We start from the raw sequence: 15,268 nt of genomic DNA on the forward strand, positions 1-15,268 counted from the left end.
TTCCATAAATAAAAACAACTTTATTTATTATTATACATATTTAACTTATTATTAAAGATAAATAAATATTGTGTTCTTCCTAAGATAATATTGACCATTAGGTCATGTATGCATTCTATTGGTTTTCAAAGAAAGATATGCTCCCGTTTAAAGGCATGATCTAAAAGGCCAACAATCAGGTCCAGAATACAAAACCAAAGTTGAGTATTTTGAAACATTAAACATGTATACTTGGATTTGAAATTCCTAAATACTAAATCGACATGTATGGAAAATGTGGAGATATTGGAGAGGCCAAGGCTGTGTTTGGTGCGATGCGGACCAAAAACGAGGTGACATGGAATGCCATGATGGCTGCATATGCCCAGAACGGGCATTCCAATTTGGCAATCCGGCTGTTCCAGCTCATGAGCGTCGAAGGTGTCAAGCCCGACGACGCTAACTTTGTGAGCGTGTTGGAAGCTTGTGGTGACGCTGGAGATCTAACGGTTGGTCGACTGATTCACAGTTTTGCTGCTCAAAGTGGGTACGATTCAAACCTGATGGTGGCAACTTCGCTGCTAAACATGTACAGTAGATCGAGAGAGTTTGATCGGGCAAGAGAGATTTTGACAGTGCTGAAAGCAAAGACGTTGTTTTGTGGACTGCTCTGCTGGTCGCATATGTCCAGAGCGGGCATGGCAAGGAAGGGTTTCGAGTTTTCGTTTGCATGGACCTGGAGGGATTTACACTGGACGAGGCTTGTTTCATCGGTGCTCTCGACGCTTGTGGGAGTGTCCTATAACTTTCACCAATAGTTTCATCAACAAACAAAAGCTCTTTAATGCCACAAAACTGCTCAATTTGTGACTTCGAACATACTTGCAAAAGAATACAGTCAATTTCTAATCGCATGGGAACGAACGGGACAAACCAAGGAGAAGTCAGAGAGTAAATCTTATGGATTCATATAAGAGACCACGCACAAGGGCGACGAATCATCCTTCCTCCCCAAACTCCTTCGTAAACTTCTCATGTATTTCAAGGTCGTCTTTGCTCACCGTTGGTCTCTGTCTCGCCAGCACCTTGTCAAAGTCTGCCTTGCTGATTGGAGGTGGCAAAATCTGTAACAGCACCCAGCTTTTAGAACTTGAAGAGGAAACAATGAAGGTTACCTGAGCTGCGAGCCCCTTGGTAGCAAGCTCTTGCATCGTCGTCTGGATGGCACCCGGTGTCAATGGAGCGCAAGGCACCAGGAACTCTCCTTCGCTGGTTTTCAATCTCTTGAAGTGCATCGCGTCTTGCGTCTTCCGGACCGGCTCAAACAGGACATCCTTAACCTGTCCAAACATCGTCTAGATGAGAAAGTGCTGGAACAAGGATTACCATCAATGCTCACACAAACTGCGATGTCCGAGCCCGAGAAACCCTCCGTTCTCTTTGCAAGGTCCTCAAAGTCGCGTTCCGACAAGTTGCTCGGCGTGTCTCCTAGATGAACCTGCCACGAGAAAAAGAAATCCTGTCACACGAAACTGGCATATCGCCTCTCTAACCTTGAACATATGTTGCCTTGCTTTCAAGTCGGGTAGAGGAATGTAAATGCGCTTATCAAATCGCCTGCGAACAGCCTGCGAGCGTGATTTAAGTGACAAGGATGGAAAGCTCTATCCCACAAAATCCAAATTCTACTCACATGATCCAAAGAATATGGAGTGTTTGTTGCCGCGAGAACGAGAACTTTTTGGTCGTTGTTTCCAACGCCCTGTGAGTTTTCTCAGCAAGCTGTAAACCAAAGAAAAGAAGCTCTTTTGCTACCTGCATCTGGACGAGAAGCTCCGTTTTGATTCGTCTCGACGCCTCGCTCTCGTTGCCTTCACCGCGTTGTCCACACAGCGAATCAATCTCGTCGATAAAGATGATGGAGGGCGCACTGTCTCTGGCCATTTGGAAGAGGTTGGCTACGAGCTTCTCGCTCTCCCCCATCCACTTGGAAACGAGATCTGACGAAGAAATACTGTTGTCACCAATTTATCACAGTCATGAACTACGCGGATAAGAAAGACTGGATCACACATACCTGTAAAAGGTGGAGTCGGCCTCCGTGGCCACGGCTTTGGCGAGATAAGACTTTCCAGTTCCCGGAGGGCCATAGAGGAGAAAAGCACGCCATGGTCGTCGCTTCCCTGCAAAGCAAAGAGAAAAGAAAGTTACTTCCTCTTCGAAAAAGAAAAAAAGAAGAACATCGCTACCAAGTAGGCTATTCACTAACCTGTGAAGAACTGGGGGAACTTAACGGGCAGTATGACCGCCTCTTGCAAAGCCTGCTTGGCGCTCTCCAATCCAGCCACATCGCTCCACTTGACATCCGGCTTCTCCCGGATTATCGCGGAATTGAGGCCCGATCGGAGCTTGGCCTGCTCGGGATCCTCCCCATCCCCATCGTCGCCCCCTTTCTTGGACGACTTGGCCTTGGTCGCGAGCCCGGCATCGCCGCCATTGGGCGCCGCGCCGCCGCCGCCCGGCCCGCCGTCGTCGATCACGGCCCGGATCTCCTCGGCGCGCCGCAGGTACTCTGTGAATTTCTGCGTGATGGCCTCCTTGATCTTAGGGTTCTTCTCGTACTTGAGATGGGTCTTGAAGTACTCGAGCGCGTTCATGTAGAGCGGGAAGGCCTTGGCGTAGTTGCCCGCATTGTCCTCCACCACTGCCTGCTTCACATACTCGATCGCCTGCTCCTTGAAATTGCTGTACATGGCTGAAAATCCCCCTTTCTTCCCGGCCCAGCGCCCCGCGCGGCCGCGCTCTCTCTCGCGCGCGCCTTGACCTAATCTAGATCCAAAATATCGCCATAGCCAATTCTCTTCACTCTCACCCTCGCAAGCCCTAATCGCATCTAAGGATATTCCACAATGTCCAAATTTGACCCGACCCTACTAGACCTAATATATAAAGACTTACGTTTAAACGTTTATATAGTTATGATTTCTGGGAGAGCTTGAGTAAGATTGCGCCAATTCGGTCCTCAAACCCAAGCCTATAGTTATCGTAGAAGTCAAATATTTGCATTGCTATGTTCTTGATCTGGAGCACGGCAGATCCAGGAGTTAAAATACGAACAAGAACGCGCAAAAGAGTCTCGTCACTCACCACGGTCATGTCCACCCTCGACTCCTCGAACCAGAGGCGATTGTCCCGCTCGTTGATCACGCACGAGATGTAGATGCACGCCAGAGCGATCATGTAAGGTGGATGCATCAGTATGAGATCGGTTCCATACGAATCGTTCACTATGGACCTGCAAGGCAAGCACGGCGTGATTGACAGCTTAGAAACGAGACGCAAAGTGTTACCAGCACATCTCGATCATGTCCGACAGGCCAGCGTCTCGCAGCAGCCTGAAAGTATAATCAATCATCCAGAACAGAAGATCTAGGAAGCTCTAAAAAGCAAGACTTACTGGACAAGCGGCCTGTAAGGATGATAGATAACTAAGTAGTAATCTAGCGCCTCCAGGAGCTTCATTTCCATTTCCAGGATGTCTTTGATGTCGTAGCGAAAGCCATTCTCATCTGACCCTGCATTTCAAGGAAGTGAAAGTCAGTGAAGCTGCTGAACTAAAGAATGCGAGGTACCTACCGATTTGTTTCATGTAGAATATGAGAAGCTTGGCTTGAACGGTACTCTCTTCGGCTTTTGAAGCGAGGTACAGGCATGTCGGTGCCACAAGCCGAGGATCATACTCTGAAAAGCTTTTCCTGTAAAACAAGTTTCGTAAGCACACCAAAAGAAGAATTCTTCAGTAGAGTTACCTGGTGTAAACCCGTCGGAAATATGCGATCGCTGTCGCCACAACACTGCATTGATCAAAATCCCAAAGTCAATCCGAAATGATCCAAAGAGAAAACGAAGAAAGATTCAGAGAGCTAGCTAGAACGAAGAAAGAAAAAAAAAAGATTGAGAGAAGCTACCGTTGGCGAACTTTTGCACGCTGTGCCAATTTCTTTATGTCTGCCCAGTTAATGAAGCAAAAGTGTTATACGCTTCTTTGGAACTCACGAAACTCACAAGAAGAGAAGTAGATCTTGATGATCTTCACATCCTCCTGCGTGAGGCCACGGTCGCGATCGTCGTTAGAAACCACTGAAATCTCCTCCTGCTCAAGCAGCCTCTTGCTGCGGGAAACCACAATTCAGCAATGCGGCAGCACGGCGATGGCGATCGCGATTCATACCAGTGAGACGACGTCCAGAAATTCGCTGCCATGCGCCGCCGCCTCCTCGCCAAGCATTAGGGTAAAGAAAAATCCCGAGCGAGAGAACTAATTGTTTGTCCGCCCTATTTTTCTGTGGCTATGGCGGCAATGGCCTCCATCGCGACAACCTCGAGAAATCTCGGCGGCGCCTTCGTCAATCCATCGTCCACGCCTCGGCGGAGGATCCATGTCGTGCGGGCGTCCTGTGAGTGCGTTCTTTGTTTCGATTTCTCGCGGATTGTTTGCTCGCCGATGCTGTGATTCCTGGCCTTGCTTTGCATGGATTGATTCGAATGCGATGCTTTCTCGCTTCCAGTGCTTCGTTTTCTACTGCTTCTAAATGTGTTTTTTTCTAGCGGAGCCTTCCTCCAAGAGCATCGAGAATATGCGCAAATTCTCGGAGCAGTACGCTAGACGATCTGGGACTTACTTTTGCGCGGACAAGAGCGTCACTTCTGTGGTGATCAAGGTTTGTTCTCTCTGTGTTTTCTTCTTCTCTTCTGTTTGTAGTGGATTCCAGCTCTAGCTCCTTTGCTCTCGAATTTTCAATGACACTGGGAGTTACAGGGTCTAGCGGAGCACAAAGACACCTTGGGAGCTCCGCTGTGTCCTTGCCGGTAGAATCATATTCTTCACTCTAGAGCTTCGTGAATTCACTCTGGATGCTTCTATGGCAGGCATTACGATGACAAACCCGCGGAAGCGTCACAAGGATTTTGGAACTGCCCTTGCGTTCCCATGAGGGAAAGGTTGGATCCTTCTTTCTTTTCTTCGTGATCTTGGTTTTTTCTTTCTTTTCATCTTCACTCGCAAACGATTTGCTTTACAGGAAGGAATGTCACTGCATGCTCTTCCTCACTCCAGAGAACGATTTTGCTGGCAAAGACCAAGTAAGATTTCCAGAGAAAAAAAAAAAGTATTTCCAATCGATCGCCACGAACTAACGATATGTTTCGATCTTCCAAACTCTAGACGATCTCTGCGGACGAAATCAAGGACCTCACGGCGAGCCTCGGATGATCATATCACGCATGAATGTAGTGTCGGTCTCATAAACGATGCCGTACATGAGAATATTTTATAATTAGATTCCGGTACGGCACTGGACGCCAAAGATTATACCGTCTCACGCAATCGTGAAAGAGAAACATAGGTCGGTCCCATTCTAGGGCTAACGTCTCTAAGTGGAGAGAACGCGGCTTCGATCGATTTCTTCCTTTGCTCCGCCGCGCCAGCGTGTAGTGAATCGAGGTGAGAGATTCGTGTTGCAGCGCTCGCAGCGTCGATTTCTGGAAATTTCGGCCCCCTTGATTGGAATCCTTTGCGTCTAGCAGTCTCGGATTAGAACAGGATGAGTCGCTACGATGGCCGCTACAGTGATCCATCCTCGTACCGAGACCGGAAAAGGTACTGGAAATAACCCTGGGTGTTCATCATCGGGCTCATTCCTCTCATTGTCGTTTTCTCGCAGTGATTTTGGAAGCAGCTATGGCGGTGGAAGCCGGAAGAAGGATTTCGATTCCATGGTCCTCCCGAAAGAGCAGTTCGACAATTTGTCCCCGTTCGAGAAGAACTTTTACATCGAGCATCCATCTGTGGCAGCGCTAACGGATGACGAGGTTGTGGATTTTCGGAGGCGAAAGGACATCACCGTCCAGGGTAGAAATGTCCCAAAGCCTGTCCGGAGTTTTGCCGAGGCTTCATTTCCAGGTAGGCGAAGGTTTCTTCTATCGAGGACAAGGTTTTGATTGATCTTATGTGGATGTTTTGGCAGACTATGTTCTCCAGGAAGTTCTCAAAGCCGGTTTCAAGGAGCCCACCGCCATTCAAGCTCAAGGATGGCCCATGGCTTTGAAAGGGAGGGATCTAGTAGGACTTGCAGAAACGGGATCTGGGAAAACTCTTGCATACCTTCTACCTGCAATCGTCCATGTAAATGCACAGCCTTATCTTGGTAAGTTCTATAAAGCGTTGGACTCTTTGTTTATTTTCTGGTTTGGAATTCTTAGCACCCGGCGACGGTCCCATTGTGCTGGTGCTAGCTCCTACACGGGAGTTGGCTGTTCAAATTCAACAAGAGTCTGCTAAGTTTGGTTCCTCGTCAAAGATCAAAAGCACTTGCATTTATGGTGGAGCTCCAAAGGGACCTCAGATTCGTGACTTGCAAAGAGGTAGGGAAAAGAGATGATTCACAAGGAGAGACTGACTGCGTCTACTTGCAGGGGTCGAAATTGTCATAGCTACCCCGGGACGCCTCATCGACATGCTTGAAGGCCGACATACTAACCTTCGGAGGGTGACATATTTGGTGCTGGATGAAGCTGATAGAATGCTGGACATGGGCTTTGAGCCTCAAATCAGAAAGATAGTTGGACAGGTACGAGAGTATGCTATGCCATTGTGTGGCGAGATTAAGTTTTGTTTCTTTCACTGTTGCAGATTAGGCCAGACCGCCAGACGCTTTACTGGAGCGCAACATGGCCTAAAGATGTCGAGCAGTTGGCTAATCAATTTTTGCATGATCCCTACAAGGTTTATATTGTTAAAAATCTCTCGGTTTTCAACGTCTTTTCTCTCTTTCTTGCAGGTGACAATAGGCTCTTCCTCTCTAAAGGCGAACCATTCTATCGCTCAGCATGTTGAAGTTGTTAATGACTACGAGAAGTATCAAAAGTGAGTATGGGAATTCTCTTTTCTTTCACTTTCTAAAGTAAGAACATACTCTGACGTTTGTCTACAGACTGATCAAGTTGCTGGACGAGTTCATGGATGGAGGAAAGATTCTCATATTCATGGAAACGAAACGCGGATGTGACCAAGTAACTAAGCAGCTGCGAATGGAAGGCTGGCCAGCTCTCTCGATTCACGGGGACAAGAGCCAGGCAGAGCGCGACTGGGTTCTGTCCGAGTTTAAGACCGGCAAGAGCCCGATCATGACCGCAACTGACGTTGCAGCTCGCGGCCTAGGTAAGTCGGTCCTCATTGTCATTTGCTTGCATGATATGTCTGGGCTCTCTTCTTGTTTTCTACTGTCTTCCGTTTTTGCATTAGTTCCTTCTCATTCTTTAGTTTTAAGATTCACCTGGTACAGCTCTCTGTTGCACAGTCATAGAAGCTCTTTTTGCTTTTCTTTTCTTTGTGTTGGGATGCAGCAAAATTCCTGTCACCCATAAGTTGATGAGGAATGGGTGGGCTGTGGACCAGTTTCCTGATGGCGCGATTGTGGCTTGGCGGCCATGCCGGAGGGATGTGTTCGGGATGGATGAAACGTTCAAGCTTCCGCCGCCATGCTGCTGTCCGCATTTCCAGAGCTGGACACATTCTACAGCCTAGTCGAGTTTCATCATGGGTGACGGCTTCGGTAAAGAAGAGAGTTTACTCGTTTTTCCTTTTCCTTCCGTCGCTAAAAAACTCAAGCTTTTTCTTTCGGTGCCCAGAGCGAGGGGAGGTTTCGTTTAGCCTTGTGCTCCTCGTTTTCTGCTCCATTTTTTCTCATTACCAAGTTACTGACTCGTGGCCTTTTGTTGTCAAACAGATGTCAAGGACATCAGATATGTGATCAACTACGACTTCCCTGGCTCTTGCGAGGACTACGTGCATCGCATCGGAAGAACAGGCCGAGCTGGTGCAAAGGGAACGGCGTACACGTTTTTCACCGTGTCAAACGCCAAGCACGCCAGGGAGCTGGTGTCCATTCTCTCGGAGGCTGGGCAGCGTATAACCCCGGAGCTCCAGTCGATGGTGAATTGCTCCAGAGGATTTGGAGGAGGAGGTAAGGAAGCTCTAGCTCGCTTGTCTTTGGTTTTCTTAGATCTCTTCGCTCACTTTGCTCGTTTTCTCGCAGTTGGCTTTCGTGATCGAGGCCGCGGATTTGGAAGGGGCCCCGCGCAATCTGGATCGAATGCTGTTCCTCTAGGCAGCAATCGTCCCTGGGGTCGATAGATTCTCGCTAGCGCTCGCGCTTTTTTACACTCGTTTTCTCCAAGTGGGAAAGATTTTTGGTGTTGCAGCACTGAACTAAAGTTCTCCAAAATAGAATTTTAGAAAGATCCCTTTCCTCCCGCCAAAGCATCTTCTCTGAATCTACGTGGCACCTTGGCAGGCGGACACGTGTCCTGGGTACCAACTGGCGGCTAGGGCTTTTTAAAGTTTTCTTGTTCTTTCTCTTGTTTTGGGGGGAGGAAGAGCGATGGCCGTCGCGCGGGGCGGAGGAGGAGCGAATGCTGCGAATGGAGTGGCGGCGCTGGATCATCCACCGCCGGCGCAGCAGCAGCAGCAGCGGCAGGAATGCGCGGGATTCATGGCGCTCGCTCGCGATTACTTGGGCGAGCTCGTTTCGGGATCCAAGCAGGGCAGGGACAGCGTCTTGGCAAGGATGCGAGCTCTGGCCTACGATAAAGGCCCCAGAGCCCAAATCGCCGCTAGGCAAACCATGGCGGATCTCCATCGCTGGATGCAGGAGAGCGGCCATCTCAAGATCACCCTTCTTGGTGCTGTGAGTATTCTCTCTAATCTTTTCTTCGATGATGAGCGAAAGATTTCTTTTTCTCCAGGTTGGGCTGGTTGGATTGGCGGCATTGGCAGCGCTCGCAACGTTTGTGGTGGTGTTCGTATCAGCGACCGCAAATGCGATGATGATCAGCTTGATACTCTCGATCTCGCTGGTGGGATTTTTGATGGCTTCCTTCTTCACGTCCCTCACGGCTGTGTATGTTGGAGCGCTCCTGGCGGCCGGAGTTACCATCTCCAGCCTCACATTCTTTAGCATCTGCGGGATGATCATGGCTGCCGGTACTACTTCACTACTCTCGTATAGCTTTGTTCTTGGATCTTAGAAAAACTCGTTTTTTGGATGGCAGGATGGTTCACGTTTTCGTGGGGGATTTGGAACTTCGTCCGGAAGATCTTCCAGATTGTAAGATACTCGGCTGGATCCGTGTGGAGCGCGCTATCATCGCAGCCAGCGGCAGAGATCAGTGTCGAGAGCCTCAAGCAGCAGTAAAAATCTTGATTTTAGAACCAAAATTCCATCAATCAGGTGTATTTTTTGGGGAGGAATTAAGATCATTGAATCTTTCGAAAAACCATCGAAAGAAAGAATTGTAAGATCATTGACTTTCCAAGTTCTTCCTACTGTACAGTTGGAGGCACGAGAGAGAGAGAGAGAACGAAAGAAAGAACTTTTGTTTCCTTCCATTGCTATATCGCTAGATAGCCAAGAGAAAGAAGAGATGAAGAGCAAAGGGTTGATCCTCTCAAGAACTCGTGTACTTGGTGACGGCCTTGGTCCCCTCGGACACGGCGTGCTTGGCGAGCTCTCCCGGGAGAATCAACCTCACCCCGGTCTGGATCTCGCGAGAGGTGACGGTGGGCTTCTTGTTGTAGAGCGCCAGCCGCGACGCCTCCTGTGCGAGCTTCTCAAAGATGTCGTTGATGAAGAGTCCATGATCCCCATAGCCTTGGACGAGATCCCCGTGTCTGGATGGACCTGCTTGAGCACCTTGAAGATGTACGTCTTGTAGCTCTCGGCATTTCGTTTGGCGCGCTTCTTCTTGCTCGATCCTCCGCCGCCGCCGCCTCCTCCTCCTGCCCCCGATCCCTCCTTGAGATTGAGCGCTGGCTTCTTCTCCGGCTTGAGCTTGGGTGGCTGCTTCTCGCCCTTGGCCGCCTTGCTCGCCTTCTGCTCGGACGACGAATCCTTGGCCATGTAGGAAACGAAACTGGAGAGGATCAATCAAAACGCGAGAGGATTTGCGATCGATCGTGCGAAGAACTGTGGATGCCGCCGCCCTGGGAAAGAAGAACCAGCACAACAACAAACTAACTTGGGGGAGATTATAAATGCGCAGCTGGACCAATCAGCGACGCCCAAGGCGATGGCGCGGATCGATCCGCGACGAAGTCATCTTGACCGTTAAAAGTGCAACGTCGGATACACGTGTCAATTTTCTAAGCTTGCGACGTGGCTACTCTTCCGAGGAAACTTGGCTACAGCGAAGAAAAATGCCCTTTATAAAGATCACTCTATCATAGTAGTTTTGCTAGTTTCGTATTAGGATTGTGGCGATTTCTCGGCGGAAGACTCGTTCGGGAGTTTGTGTTCTTGCGATGGCGATGGCGATGGCGGGGAGGAGATTGCGATACATTCCTGGTGGCGGAAGCAGTGGAGGACGTGATCGTTCGTCATCCCGGCGGCTTGCATGAACGAGTACATGATGGTCGGCCCGACGAAACGGAAGCCCCGCTTCATGAGATCCCGGCTCATCAAGTCCGACTTTGCCGACTTGATTGGCACTTGCTGCGGCGTCCGGTACCGGTTGACGATCGGCTTGTGGCTCAGGAAGTTCCACACGAACTTGTCCAGAGATCCAAACTCTTGCACCACCTGGAAGAGAATGAATCACGATATGGAAACTTTGGAATTGTTTGTCTCACCTCGACTATGCACTTTGCGTTGTCGACGATTTGCCGTATCTTCCCTTCGTGCTGGAGTATTTCCGGATCAGCAGACAGGGAAGAGATCTTCGCCTCATCGAACTTCGACACAACCTCGGCATCGAATCCAGCGAACGCAGCTCTAGAGAACACAAAAAAAAACTCTTTTTAGTAGGAAGAACGAGCTCGTTTCTTTTTCTTTACCTGTAGTGCTCTCGCTTGCTCAGTAGTGCAGACCAGCTTAGCTCGGCCTGCGCACCAGCAAACACTAAAAGCTCGAATAGCTTCCTAAAAAACGAAGATCAACAAGTTGATGAGAGAAGAAAACGAGCTTACTTATCATCGTGGACGGGAACGCCCCACTCGGAATCGTGATACTCGACATACGCCGGGTCTGTAGCCACGAGACACGCTCTTTTCAGTAGCAAAAAACTAAGCTAGAATGAATGCAAGCAAGAACGAGCACAAGAAACGAAAAAAAGAATCGCGGAAACTTACGTACCACTCTGAGGTGTGATCCACGAGCAGCGTTTTTTATCTGGAGCGGCCGATGCCAAGTCGACCAATCCCTCGGGAGCCACCCGCCCGGCCTTCGGCGAGCTTTGCTTCTTCCACCCGGGATGGATCGACCTCGGGCTCCTGATCGGACTGTAAGAGCTCCCGGGAGCTCGAGACCCTCGCGGCGAGCTCAAGATCAAAGGTGGCGGAGGAGGAGCCTCGATCTCCTTCTCCGCGAACGTAACAGCCTCCGGCACCGCAAACGTCACCTTCTTCTTCTTCTTGGCGCTCTCGTCCGCCGCCGCCACCTCCGCCAGTGACTTCCAAGGTGGCGGCGAAGGATCCTCCACGCAGCTGCTACAGCTGCTGGAAGACTCCTCGTCGGTGGTGCAGTTCTTGGCGATGGCCATGGCTTCCTCTTTGTCGTGGGAATTCGAGCTGGAATTGGTGGTGGAGTCGGAGTAGAGGCCGTAAGTGAAGCTGAAGAACATCGGTGTTGGCGGATCCATGATCAAGCCATCTTTCCTCAGCGGGCTCTGGTAGTCCAATCCTTCGCCACCATTGCAGTGTTGATCGTCACTACTGCTCACTTCTATCGTGTCGAAGCTGGAAACCTTCTTGAGAATCGGCGATGGCCGCTTGATCTTCTCCTTTTCCTCCTCCTCCTCCTTTTCCTCGTCGCCATTCTTCTTCTTCTTCGCGGGGCTGAGAGCTTTGCTCCACTGGTTTCTCCTCACCACTCTCACATTGCTTGGATGCTGCTGGAGTGGTCTTCCTATAGACATAGACATTCTCTTCTCTCTTGTGTTCTTCCTGTTGCTACGTTCCAGCTACCGTGAAGGCGAAGTTCTTCGTTTTCTCTGTGGGGTATCGGTTAGCTTGCACTGCAAGATCATCACCCACAACTCGCCACCTAACTAGGCGACTGGCGAGATCTAGAGCGCCACCATCGAGATTAGCTTAGCCATCCTGCCTTGGCTGTTCATCCATGTCGCCTTCCTTGAAAGCCTCCCCAATCTATGATGCTATGGTGCTAGGACAGGAGGAGTAGCAAACTTGCCTCGAAAGCTTTGGGAAGAAGCCATGCCTGCCCCTGTTCATCTATGATCGAGCGAGCTAGCCGCTATCCTATGCCGAAATCCCGAAGAAATGGAGCTCTAGAACTCCATATCTCCCATCCCCGGGAAACCCAATCCAATGCTGCCAAAATGGTACCTGGATCCAGCTCCTGCGCGAGAACCCATCACTGTAAAACGCTCGCTCGCTCGCTCGCTCGCTATGGTGCTGGAGAAGCAGAAACAATGTGACCCGAAAGAAACCCCTTTATCTTCTTCTTCTTCTTTCTCTCTTTCCCTCTCGTTGCTCAGAGCTCCAGATTGACGGGGACGCCACAATGCCAGTCGCTAGTGCCTTGAATCACCACACACATCAACATTCGCATTGATTGATTCGTCGCCCATCTCTTCTCGCGCTGGAGCTGGAGAGAAACAAGAGAGAAAACTAAAGAAGAACAAAGCACGCACACGCACCACCAGTGACACACACTCTCTCTCTCTCTCTCTCTTTTCTTCCAATTCTTTTAGTGACGTGTAAGGACAGCATGTCAGCCTCGGGCCAGTAGTCGTACGCCACGTCATCCCTGTTTTGTCCTGCCACATGTAATAACCTCCATGAAAGGGAAAGCGGTTTGATTGACTCGATCAAAGCTGATGGAAGAAAATTTTTGATTCCACGCAATGTTGAATTTTTGGCTACCGCTTTTTGTGACGTTGGATCGATCATCTAAATCCATCGAATCAGCAACATTGCCAAACAGCAACATAACAGGAGATGTTTCACCAAAAATATTTTGATGATCAAAAGCACTCAGCAATGATCGTTATGGCTTGCCAGCTATCAAATTTGCTTTGCAGAAAAGTTGGCGCTCTTTCCCTTTCCAGGAAAAAACTTTAGAACATTGACAATGTTGTCTCAAAAACCTGGAGCATCAAACCATGGATCACTCAAATCTTCCAGTTAAAGCAAGATCATGGTTTTCTTCTTTTGCTTGCTTGCTAGATCTTTTTTTTTGGGATGGAAAAATGGTTCCATGTGATTGCCAGACAAAGATTCATGTTCTTCCAGCCTTTAAGAATAGACACCACACACAAGAGAGAGAGAGAGAGTATATAAAAAAAAACAGCACCTTGGTGGTCAGGAGATCCAACGGCTGGAATGGACGCATCCAACGGCCGCCAGCCAGCCATCTTCATCAAAGGAAAAACAAAAAAAATGCTCTCCATTTTTCCTCTTCTTTTATAATCATCCTAGCTTTGATTGGCAATGGGATTACAGTACACTCCCCCGAGGGACGCCCGAGCTGCGAAGAACACATTCGTCAAAACTTCGAGAGATTTTGTCACGAAAGAAAGGAAAGGTTTCTCACATTTTCTGTGCGGCCTCAAAGCATAAGCGGCAACCTCCGCAGCGATGTCGAGCTCGAAAGCTAGAGCTTCGGCGGTTTCCAGCTCCCGAGCTGCCATCTCGGCTTCCTGCGCCAGAGCATCCGCCTCGGCTACGCGCGTCGCGGCTACCAACGATGCCTCCTCCGACTCCCTAACTATCAGTGTTGCTGTCTCTATGTCCATCTTTGGCTTCTTCGACTTTACTGCCCTCTTAGCGTCCCGGCCGAATGCTTTCTCGTCGTCGCTGTCGGGCCTCTGTCCTCCCCTGGGTTTGGAAGAGCCTGTATTGATCTTGTAGTTTTGATCCACCTGCGAGAGCATTCACCGTGGATTGAATCGTTTCATGGCAAAGAAACACGACTTACTTTCATCAACTTGCCTTGCACTGTCAAAGCTTTTAGCTTCGCGTTCAAAAGTTTCCGAAAGTTTGGCGGAACCATATGATGCTCCTGTAACAGAAAACGGATCAAAACCTCGCAGACGATGGAAGAGAAATGTACCTCCACAAAGTTAGCAATCGCCGCACTACTAGAACCACCGGGATGTTTCATAACTATAATGGCTTCCAAAATAAAGTCGTCATAACTGTGGAAAGCAAGCCCGTAAGTTTCTTCATAGAGATAGGGGGAAACTAGTCACAAAAAGAAAAATTTGTCACCTTTGCGGACTTGTTTCACTGGGTGTTGATGCCATCTCTCTCATTTCTTGATAAGCTGCTGGATCGGGGAAAGCTCCCAAGGGGTCAATCTGCAAAGGACTCAATCCAGCGTCCATGGATTTCCTCATGCCGCCTCCACTCGGCAGTCCCAGGACTTTGGAGGACCTTGGACCACCGGGACCAGAACAAGCACTCAAATTCCTCCATTTGTCCTGCCAAGACCAAAATCAAAACGAAAGAAGAAGATGAGGAGAGGGAAGAACCAAAGAGAGAAAAGGAAGTTCCAATTTCTCGGGTCACAGTACCTTCAAGTCGACATTAGAGCGAGATTTGAGAACGGGGCCAAATTTTGGATCCTTCTGGATTGCCCGCCACTTCCCCGCTCCATATTTCTCCACGCCGGCGCGCAATGCCGCTTCCTCTTCTGGAGTCCATTTCTGTTTCGGCGCTCCCATTTTACAATGCTAGCAGCTGTGGCTGAGCTCAAGATCATCCACACGCGGAGCTACGATAAAACAAGAAGAATCTGGAGATTTCTCCTCCCAGCGCTGTGGAAATCACACCTCACCTGTGGCCCGCGCGCCCAGAGCGGAGCTTTGTGGAGCTTCCCGCTCCCGGGATTGTCAAGAGCGAAGCAGCGAAGCAGAGAACTCTTCGCCACAAGCCCTAAACCTAATACGTGAGACCTAAAAAAGGGGTTTTAAATGTTTTCACCGAGTTTAATTAGCGCGCACAAACCTAGGCACCTTTTTATTGAATATGATTCTATAAAATAGTTATTATATGTTATTTAAAATTGAAAAATGCGATTTTCTATTTTTTTTAATTATCAATCTGTAACATTTTTTCACTTTTTGAGTTTTAAACATTAGTCTATACATTAATGTTTGTTTTTAAGGGTGCCACGAATTTTGAAATAATGATATAAATAAAAACATATAATTACTAACTACTTAATATTTTATGCATAAATAATTTTTATAAATTTTAGCAATTTTTTAA

General features: G+C 48.9%; 7 protein-coding genes and 1 pseudogene across 13 annotated transcripts; 3 read left to right on the top strand and 5 right to left on the bottom strand.

Annotated features, from left to right (window-relative positions):
• Window positions 1–835: 835 nt before the first annotated feature.
• LOC9656076 (protein SUPPRESSOR OF K(+) TRANSPORT GROWTH DEFECT 1) lies at window positions 836–2,855 on the bottom strand. Of its 2 annotated transcripts, none has more exons than XR_002990584.1 (8): window positions 2,249–2,855; window positions 2,057–2,162; window positions 1,795–1,993; window positions 1,673–1,741; window positions 1,533–1,607; window positions 1,366–1,477; window positions 1,155–1,319; window positions 836–1,103 (listed from the first exon to the last, which is right to left on the bottom strand). XR_002990584.1 is itself a non-coding variant. In XM_002988029.2 (8 exons), exons 1-8 carry the CDS (start codon window positions 2,730–2,732, stop codon window positions 978–980), a joined length of 1,323 nt encoding a protein of 440 aa, XP_002988075.1. In that variant the 5' UTR covers window positions 2,733–2,855; the 3' UTR covers window positions 851–977. The 2 variants fall into 2 exon arrangements, 1 of the variants encoding a protein (XP_002988075.1); XM_002988029.2 differs by having other exon boundaries at window positions 851–1,103; window positions 1,379–1,477.
• A 69-nt stretch (window positions 2,856–2,924) lies between these two features.
• On the bottom strand, window positions 2,925–4,307 carry LOC9657466 (cyclin-C1-1). Its single transcript, XM_002988030.2, has 9 exons — window positions 4,211–4,307; window positions 4,045–4,151; window positions 3,948–3,987; window positions 3,789–3,833; window positions 3,616–3,734; window positions 3,437–3,554; window positions 3,330–3,374; window positions 3,127–3,274; window positions 2,925–3,060 (listed from the first exon to the last, which is right to left on the bottom strand). Exons 1-9 carry the CDS (start codon window positions 4,240–4,242, stop codon window positions 2,956–2,958), a joined length of 759 nt encoding a protein of 252 aa, XP_002988076.1. The 5' UTR covers window positions 4,243–4,307; the 3' UTR covers window positions 2,925–2,955.
• On the top strand, window positions 4,280–5,357 carry LOC9657467 (ferredoxin-thioredoxin reductase catalytic chain, chloroplastic). Of its 2 annotated transcripts, none has more exons than XM_002987952.2 (6): window positions 4,280–4,436; window positions 4,588–4,700; window positions 4,799–4,848; window positions 4,909–4,980; window positions 5,061–5,121; window positions 5,204–5,357. In XM_002987952.2, the coding sequence occupies exons 1-6, from the start codon at window positions 4,331–4,333 to the stop codon at window positions 5,249–5,251; spliced, it is 450 nt and encodes a 149-aa protein (XP_002987998.1). In that variant the 5' UTR covers window positions 4,280–4,330; the 3' UTR covers window positions 5,252–5,357. The 2 variants fall into 2 exon arrangements, with proteins under 2 accessions (XP_002987998.1, XP_024517598.1); XM_024661830.1 differs by having other exon boundaries at window positions 4,363–4,440.
• Window positions 5,358–5,395: 38 nt separating this feature from the next.
• Window positions 5,396–8,299, top strand: LOC9656077 (DEAD-box ATP-dependent RNA helicase 20). 3 transcript variants are annotated; one of them, XM_024661829.1, is made up of 11 exons: window positions 5,396–5,482; window positions 5,566–5,638; window positions 5,703–5,941; window positions 6,006–6,185; window positions 6,241–6,402; window positions 6,454–6,608; window positions 6,671–6,763; window positions 6,819–6,904; window positions 6,972–7,198; window positions 7,767–8,003; window positions 8,076–8,299. In XM_024661829.1, the coding sequence occupies exons 2-11, from the start codon at window positions 5,583–5,585 to the stop codon at window positions 8,171–8,173; spliced, it is 1,533 nt and encodes a 510-aa protein (XP_024517597.1). In that variant the 5' UTR covers window positions 5,396–5,482; window positions 5,566–5,582; the 3' UTR covers window positions 8,174–8,299. The 3 variants fall into 3 exon arrangements, 1 of the variants encoding a protein (XP_024517597.1); XR_002990582.1 differs by having other exon boundaries at window positions 5,407–5,638; window positions 7,436–8,003; XR_002990583.1 differs by lacking the exon at window positions 8,076–8,299 and adding an exon at window positions 7,436–7,592 and having other exon boundaries at window positions 5,407–5,638; window positions 7,767–7,882.
• A 121-nt stretch (window positions 8,300–8,420) lies between these two features.
• On the top strand, window positions 8,421–9,233 carry LOC112341556. Its single transcript, XM_024661863.1, has 3 exons — window positions 8,421–8,726; window positions 8,785–9,022; window positions 9,091–9,233. Exons 1-3 carry the CDS (start codon window positions 8,421–8,423, stop codon window positions 9,231–9,233), a joined length of 687 nt encoding a protein of 228 aa, XP_024517631.1.
• An 87-nt stretch (window positions 9,234–9,320) lies between these two features.
• On the bottom strand, window positions 9,321–10,003 carry LOC9656078 (annotated as a pseudogene).
• A 217-nt stretch (window positions 10,004–10,220) lies between these two features.
• LOC9657468 lies at window positions 10,221–12,717 on the bottom strand. Its single transcript, XM_002988032.2, has 5 exons — window positions 11,169–12,717; window positions 11,003–11,060; window positions 10,871–10,954; window positions 10,667–10,808; window positions 10,221–10,616 (listed from the first exon to the last, which is right to left on the bottom strand). Exons 1-5 carry the CDS (start codon window positions 11,953–11,955, stop codon window positions 10,284–10,286), a joined length of 1,404 nt encoding a protein of 467 aa, XP_002988078.2. The 5' UTR covers window positions 11,956–12,717; the 3' UTR covers window positions 10,221–10,283.
• Window positions 12,718–13,315: 598 nt separating this feature from the next.
• Window positions 13,316–14,942, bottom strand: LOC9657469 (single myb histone 1). 3 transcript variants are annotated; one of them, XM_002988033.2, is made up of 7 exons: window positions 14,835–14,942; window positions 14,572–14,771; window positions 14,267–14,478; window positions 14,109–14,193; window positions 13,974–14,057; window positions 13,590–13,917; window positions 13,316–13,523 (listed from the first exon to the last, which is right to left on the bottom strand). In XM_002988033.2, the coding sequence occupies exons 2-7, from the start codon at window positions 14,719–14,721 to the stop codon at window positions 13,471–13,473; spliced, it is 912 nt and encodes a 303-aa protein (XP_002988079.1). In that variant the 5' UTR covers window positions 14,722–14,771; window positions 14,835–14,942; the 3' UTR covers window positions 13,316–13,470. The 3 variants fall into 3 exon arrangements, with proteins under 3 accessions (XP_002988079.1, XP_024517737.1, XP_024517738.1); XM_024661969.1 differs by having other exon boundaries at window positions 14,572–14,792; window positions 14,835–14,931; XM_024661970.1 differs by having other exon boundaries at window positions 14,830–14,931.
• Window positions 14,943–15,268: the final 326 nt, after the last annotated feature.

The sequence above is a fragment of the Selaginella moellendorffii genome, unplaced genomic scaffold (assembly GCF_000143415.4).
Source record: "Selaginella moellendorffii unplaced genomic scaffold, v1.0 SELMOscaffold_86, whole genome shotgun sequence".
Classification (NCBI taxonomy): Eukaryota; Viridiplantae; Streptophyta; class Lycopodiopsida; order Selaginellales; family Selaginellaceae; genus Selaginella; species Selaginella moellendorffii.

Coding starts and splice junctions, on each gene's coding strand:
- LOC9657467 (XM_002987952.2), top strand. CDS start 4,331: ATGGCGGCAATGGCCTCCATCGCGACAACCTCGAGAAATCTCGGCGGC. Junction 4,437..4,587: donor CCATGTCGTGCGGGCGTCCT/GTGAGTGCGTTC, acceptor GTTTTTTTCTAG/CGGAGCCTTCCTCCAAGAGC. Junction 5,122..5,203: donor ATTTTGCTGGCAAAGACCAA/GTAAGATTTCCA, acceptor TCCAAACTCTAG/ACGATCTCTGCGGACGAAAT.
- LOC112341556 (XM_024661863.1), top strand. CDS start 8,421: ATGGCCGTCGCGCGGGGCGGAGGAGGAGCGAATGCTGCGAATGGAGTG. Junction 8,727..8,784: donor AGATCACCCTTCTTGGTGCT/GTGAGTATTCTC, acceptor CTTTTTCTCCAG/GTTGGGCTGGTTGGATTGGC. Junction 9,023..9,090: donor CGGGATGATCATGGCTGCCG/GTACTACTTCAC, acceptor TTTGGATGGCAG/GATGGTTCACGTTTTCGTGG.
- LOC9657466 (XM_002988030.2), bottom strand. CDS start 4,242: ATGGCAGCGAATTTCTGGACGTCGTCTCACTG. Junction 3,988..4,044: donor CAAGATCTACTTCTCTTCTT/GTGAGTTTCGTG, acceptor TTAACTGGGCAG/ACATAAAGAAATTGGCACAG. Junction 3,061..3,126: donor CGAGGGTGGACATGACCGTG/GTGAGTGACGAG, acceptor GCCGTGCTCCAG/ATCAAGAACATAGCAATGCA.
- LOC9656076 (XM_002988029.2), bottom strand. CDS start 2,732: ATGTACAGCAATTTCAAGGAGCAGGCGATCGAGTATGTGAAGCAGGCA. Junction 1,608..1,672: donor CTCCATATTCTTTGGATCAT/GTGAGTAGAATT, acceptor TCACGCTCGCAG/GCTGTTCGCAGGCGATTTGA. Junction 1,320..1,378: donor GCTCGGACATCGCAGTTTGT/GTGAGCATTGAT, acceptor ATGTTTGGACAG/GTTAAGGATGTCCTGTTTGA.
- LOC9657468 (XM_002988032.2), bottom strand. CDS start 11,955: ATGTCTATGTCTATAGGAAGACCACTCCAGCAGCATCCAAGCAATGTG. Junction 11,061..11,168: donor GTGGATCACACCTCAGAGTG/GTACGTAAGTTT, acceptor TCGTGGCTACAG/ACCCGGCGTATGTCGAGTAT. Junction 10,955..11,002: donor GTTCCCGTCCACGATGATAA/GTAAGCTCGTTT, acceptor TTCGTTTTTTAG/GAAGCTATTCGAGCTTTTAG.
- LOC9656077 (XM_024661829.1), top strand. CDS start 5,583: ATGAGTCGCTACGATGGCCGCTACAGTGATCCATCCTCGTACCGAGAC. Junction 5,942..6,005: donor TGCCGAGGCTTCATTTCCAG/GTAGGCGAAGGT, acceptor ATGTTTTGGCAG/ACTATGTTCTCCAGGAAGTT. Junction 6,905..6,971: donor GACTACGAGAAGTATCAAAA/GTGAGTATGGGA, acceptor GTTTGTCTACAG/ACTGATCAAGTTGCTGGACG.
- LOC9657469 (XM_002988033.2), bottom strand. CDS start 14,721: ATGGGAGCGCCGAAACAGAAATGGACTCCAGAAGAGGAAGCGGCATTG. Junction 14,194..14,266: donor AGTGAAACAAGTCCGCAAAG/GTGACAAATTTT, acceptor TGCTTTCCACAG/TTATGACGACTTTATTTTGG. Junction 13,524..13,589: donor TTTGAGGCCGCACAGAAAAT/GTGAGAAACCTT, acceptor TGTTCTTCGCAG/CTCGGGCGTCCCTCGGGGGA.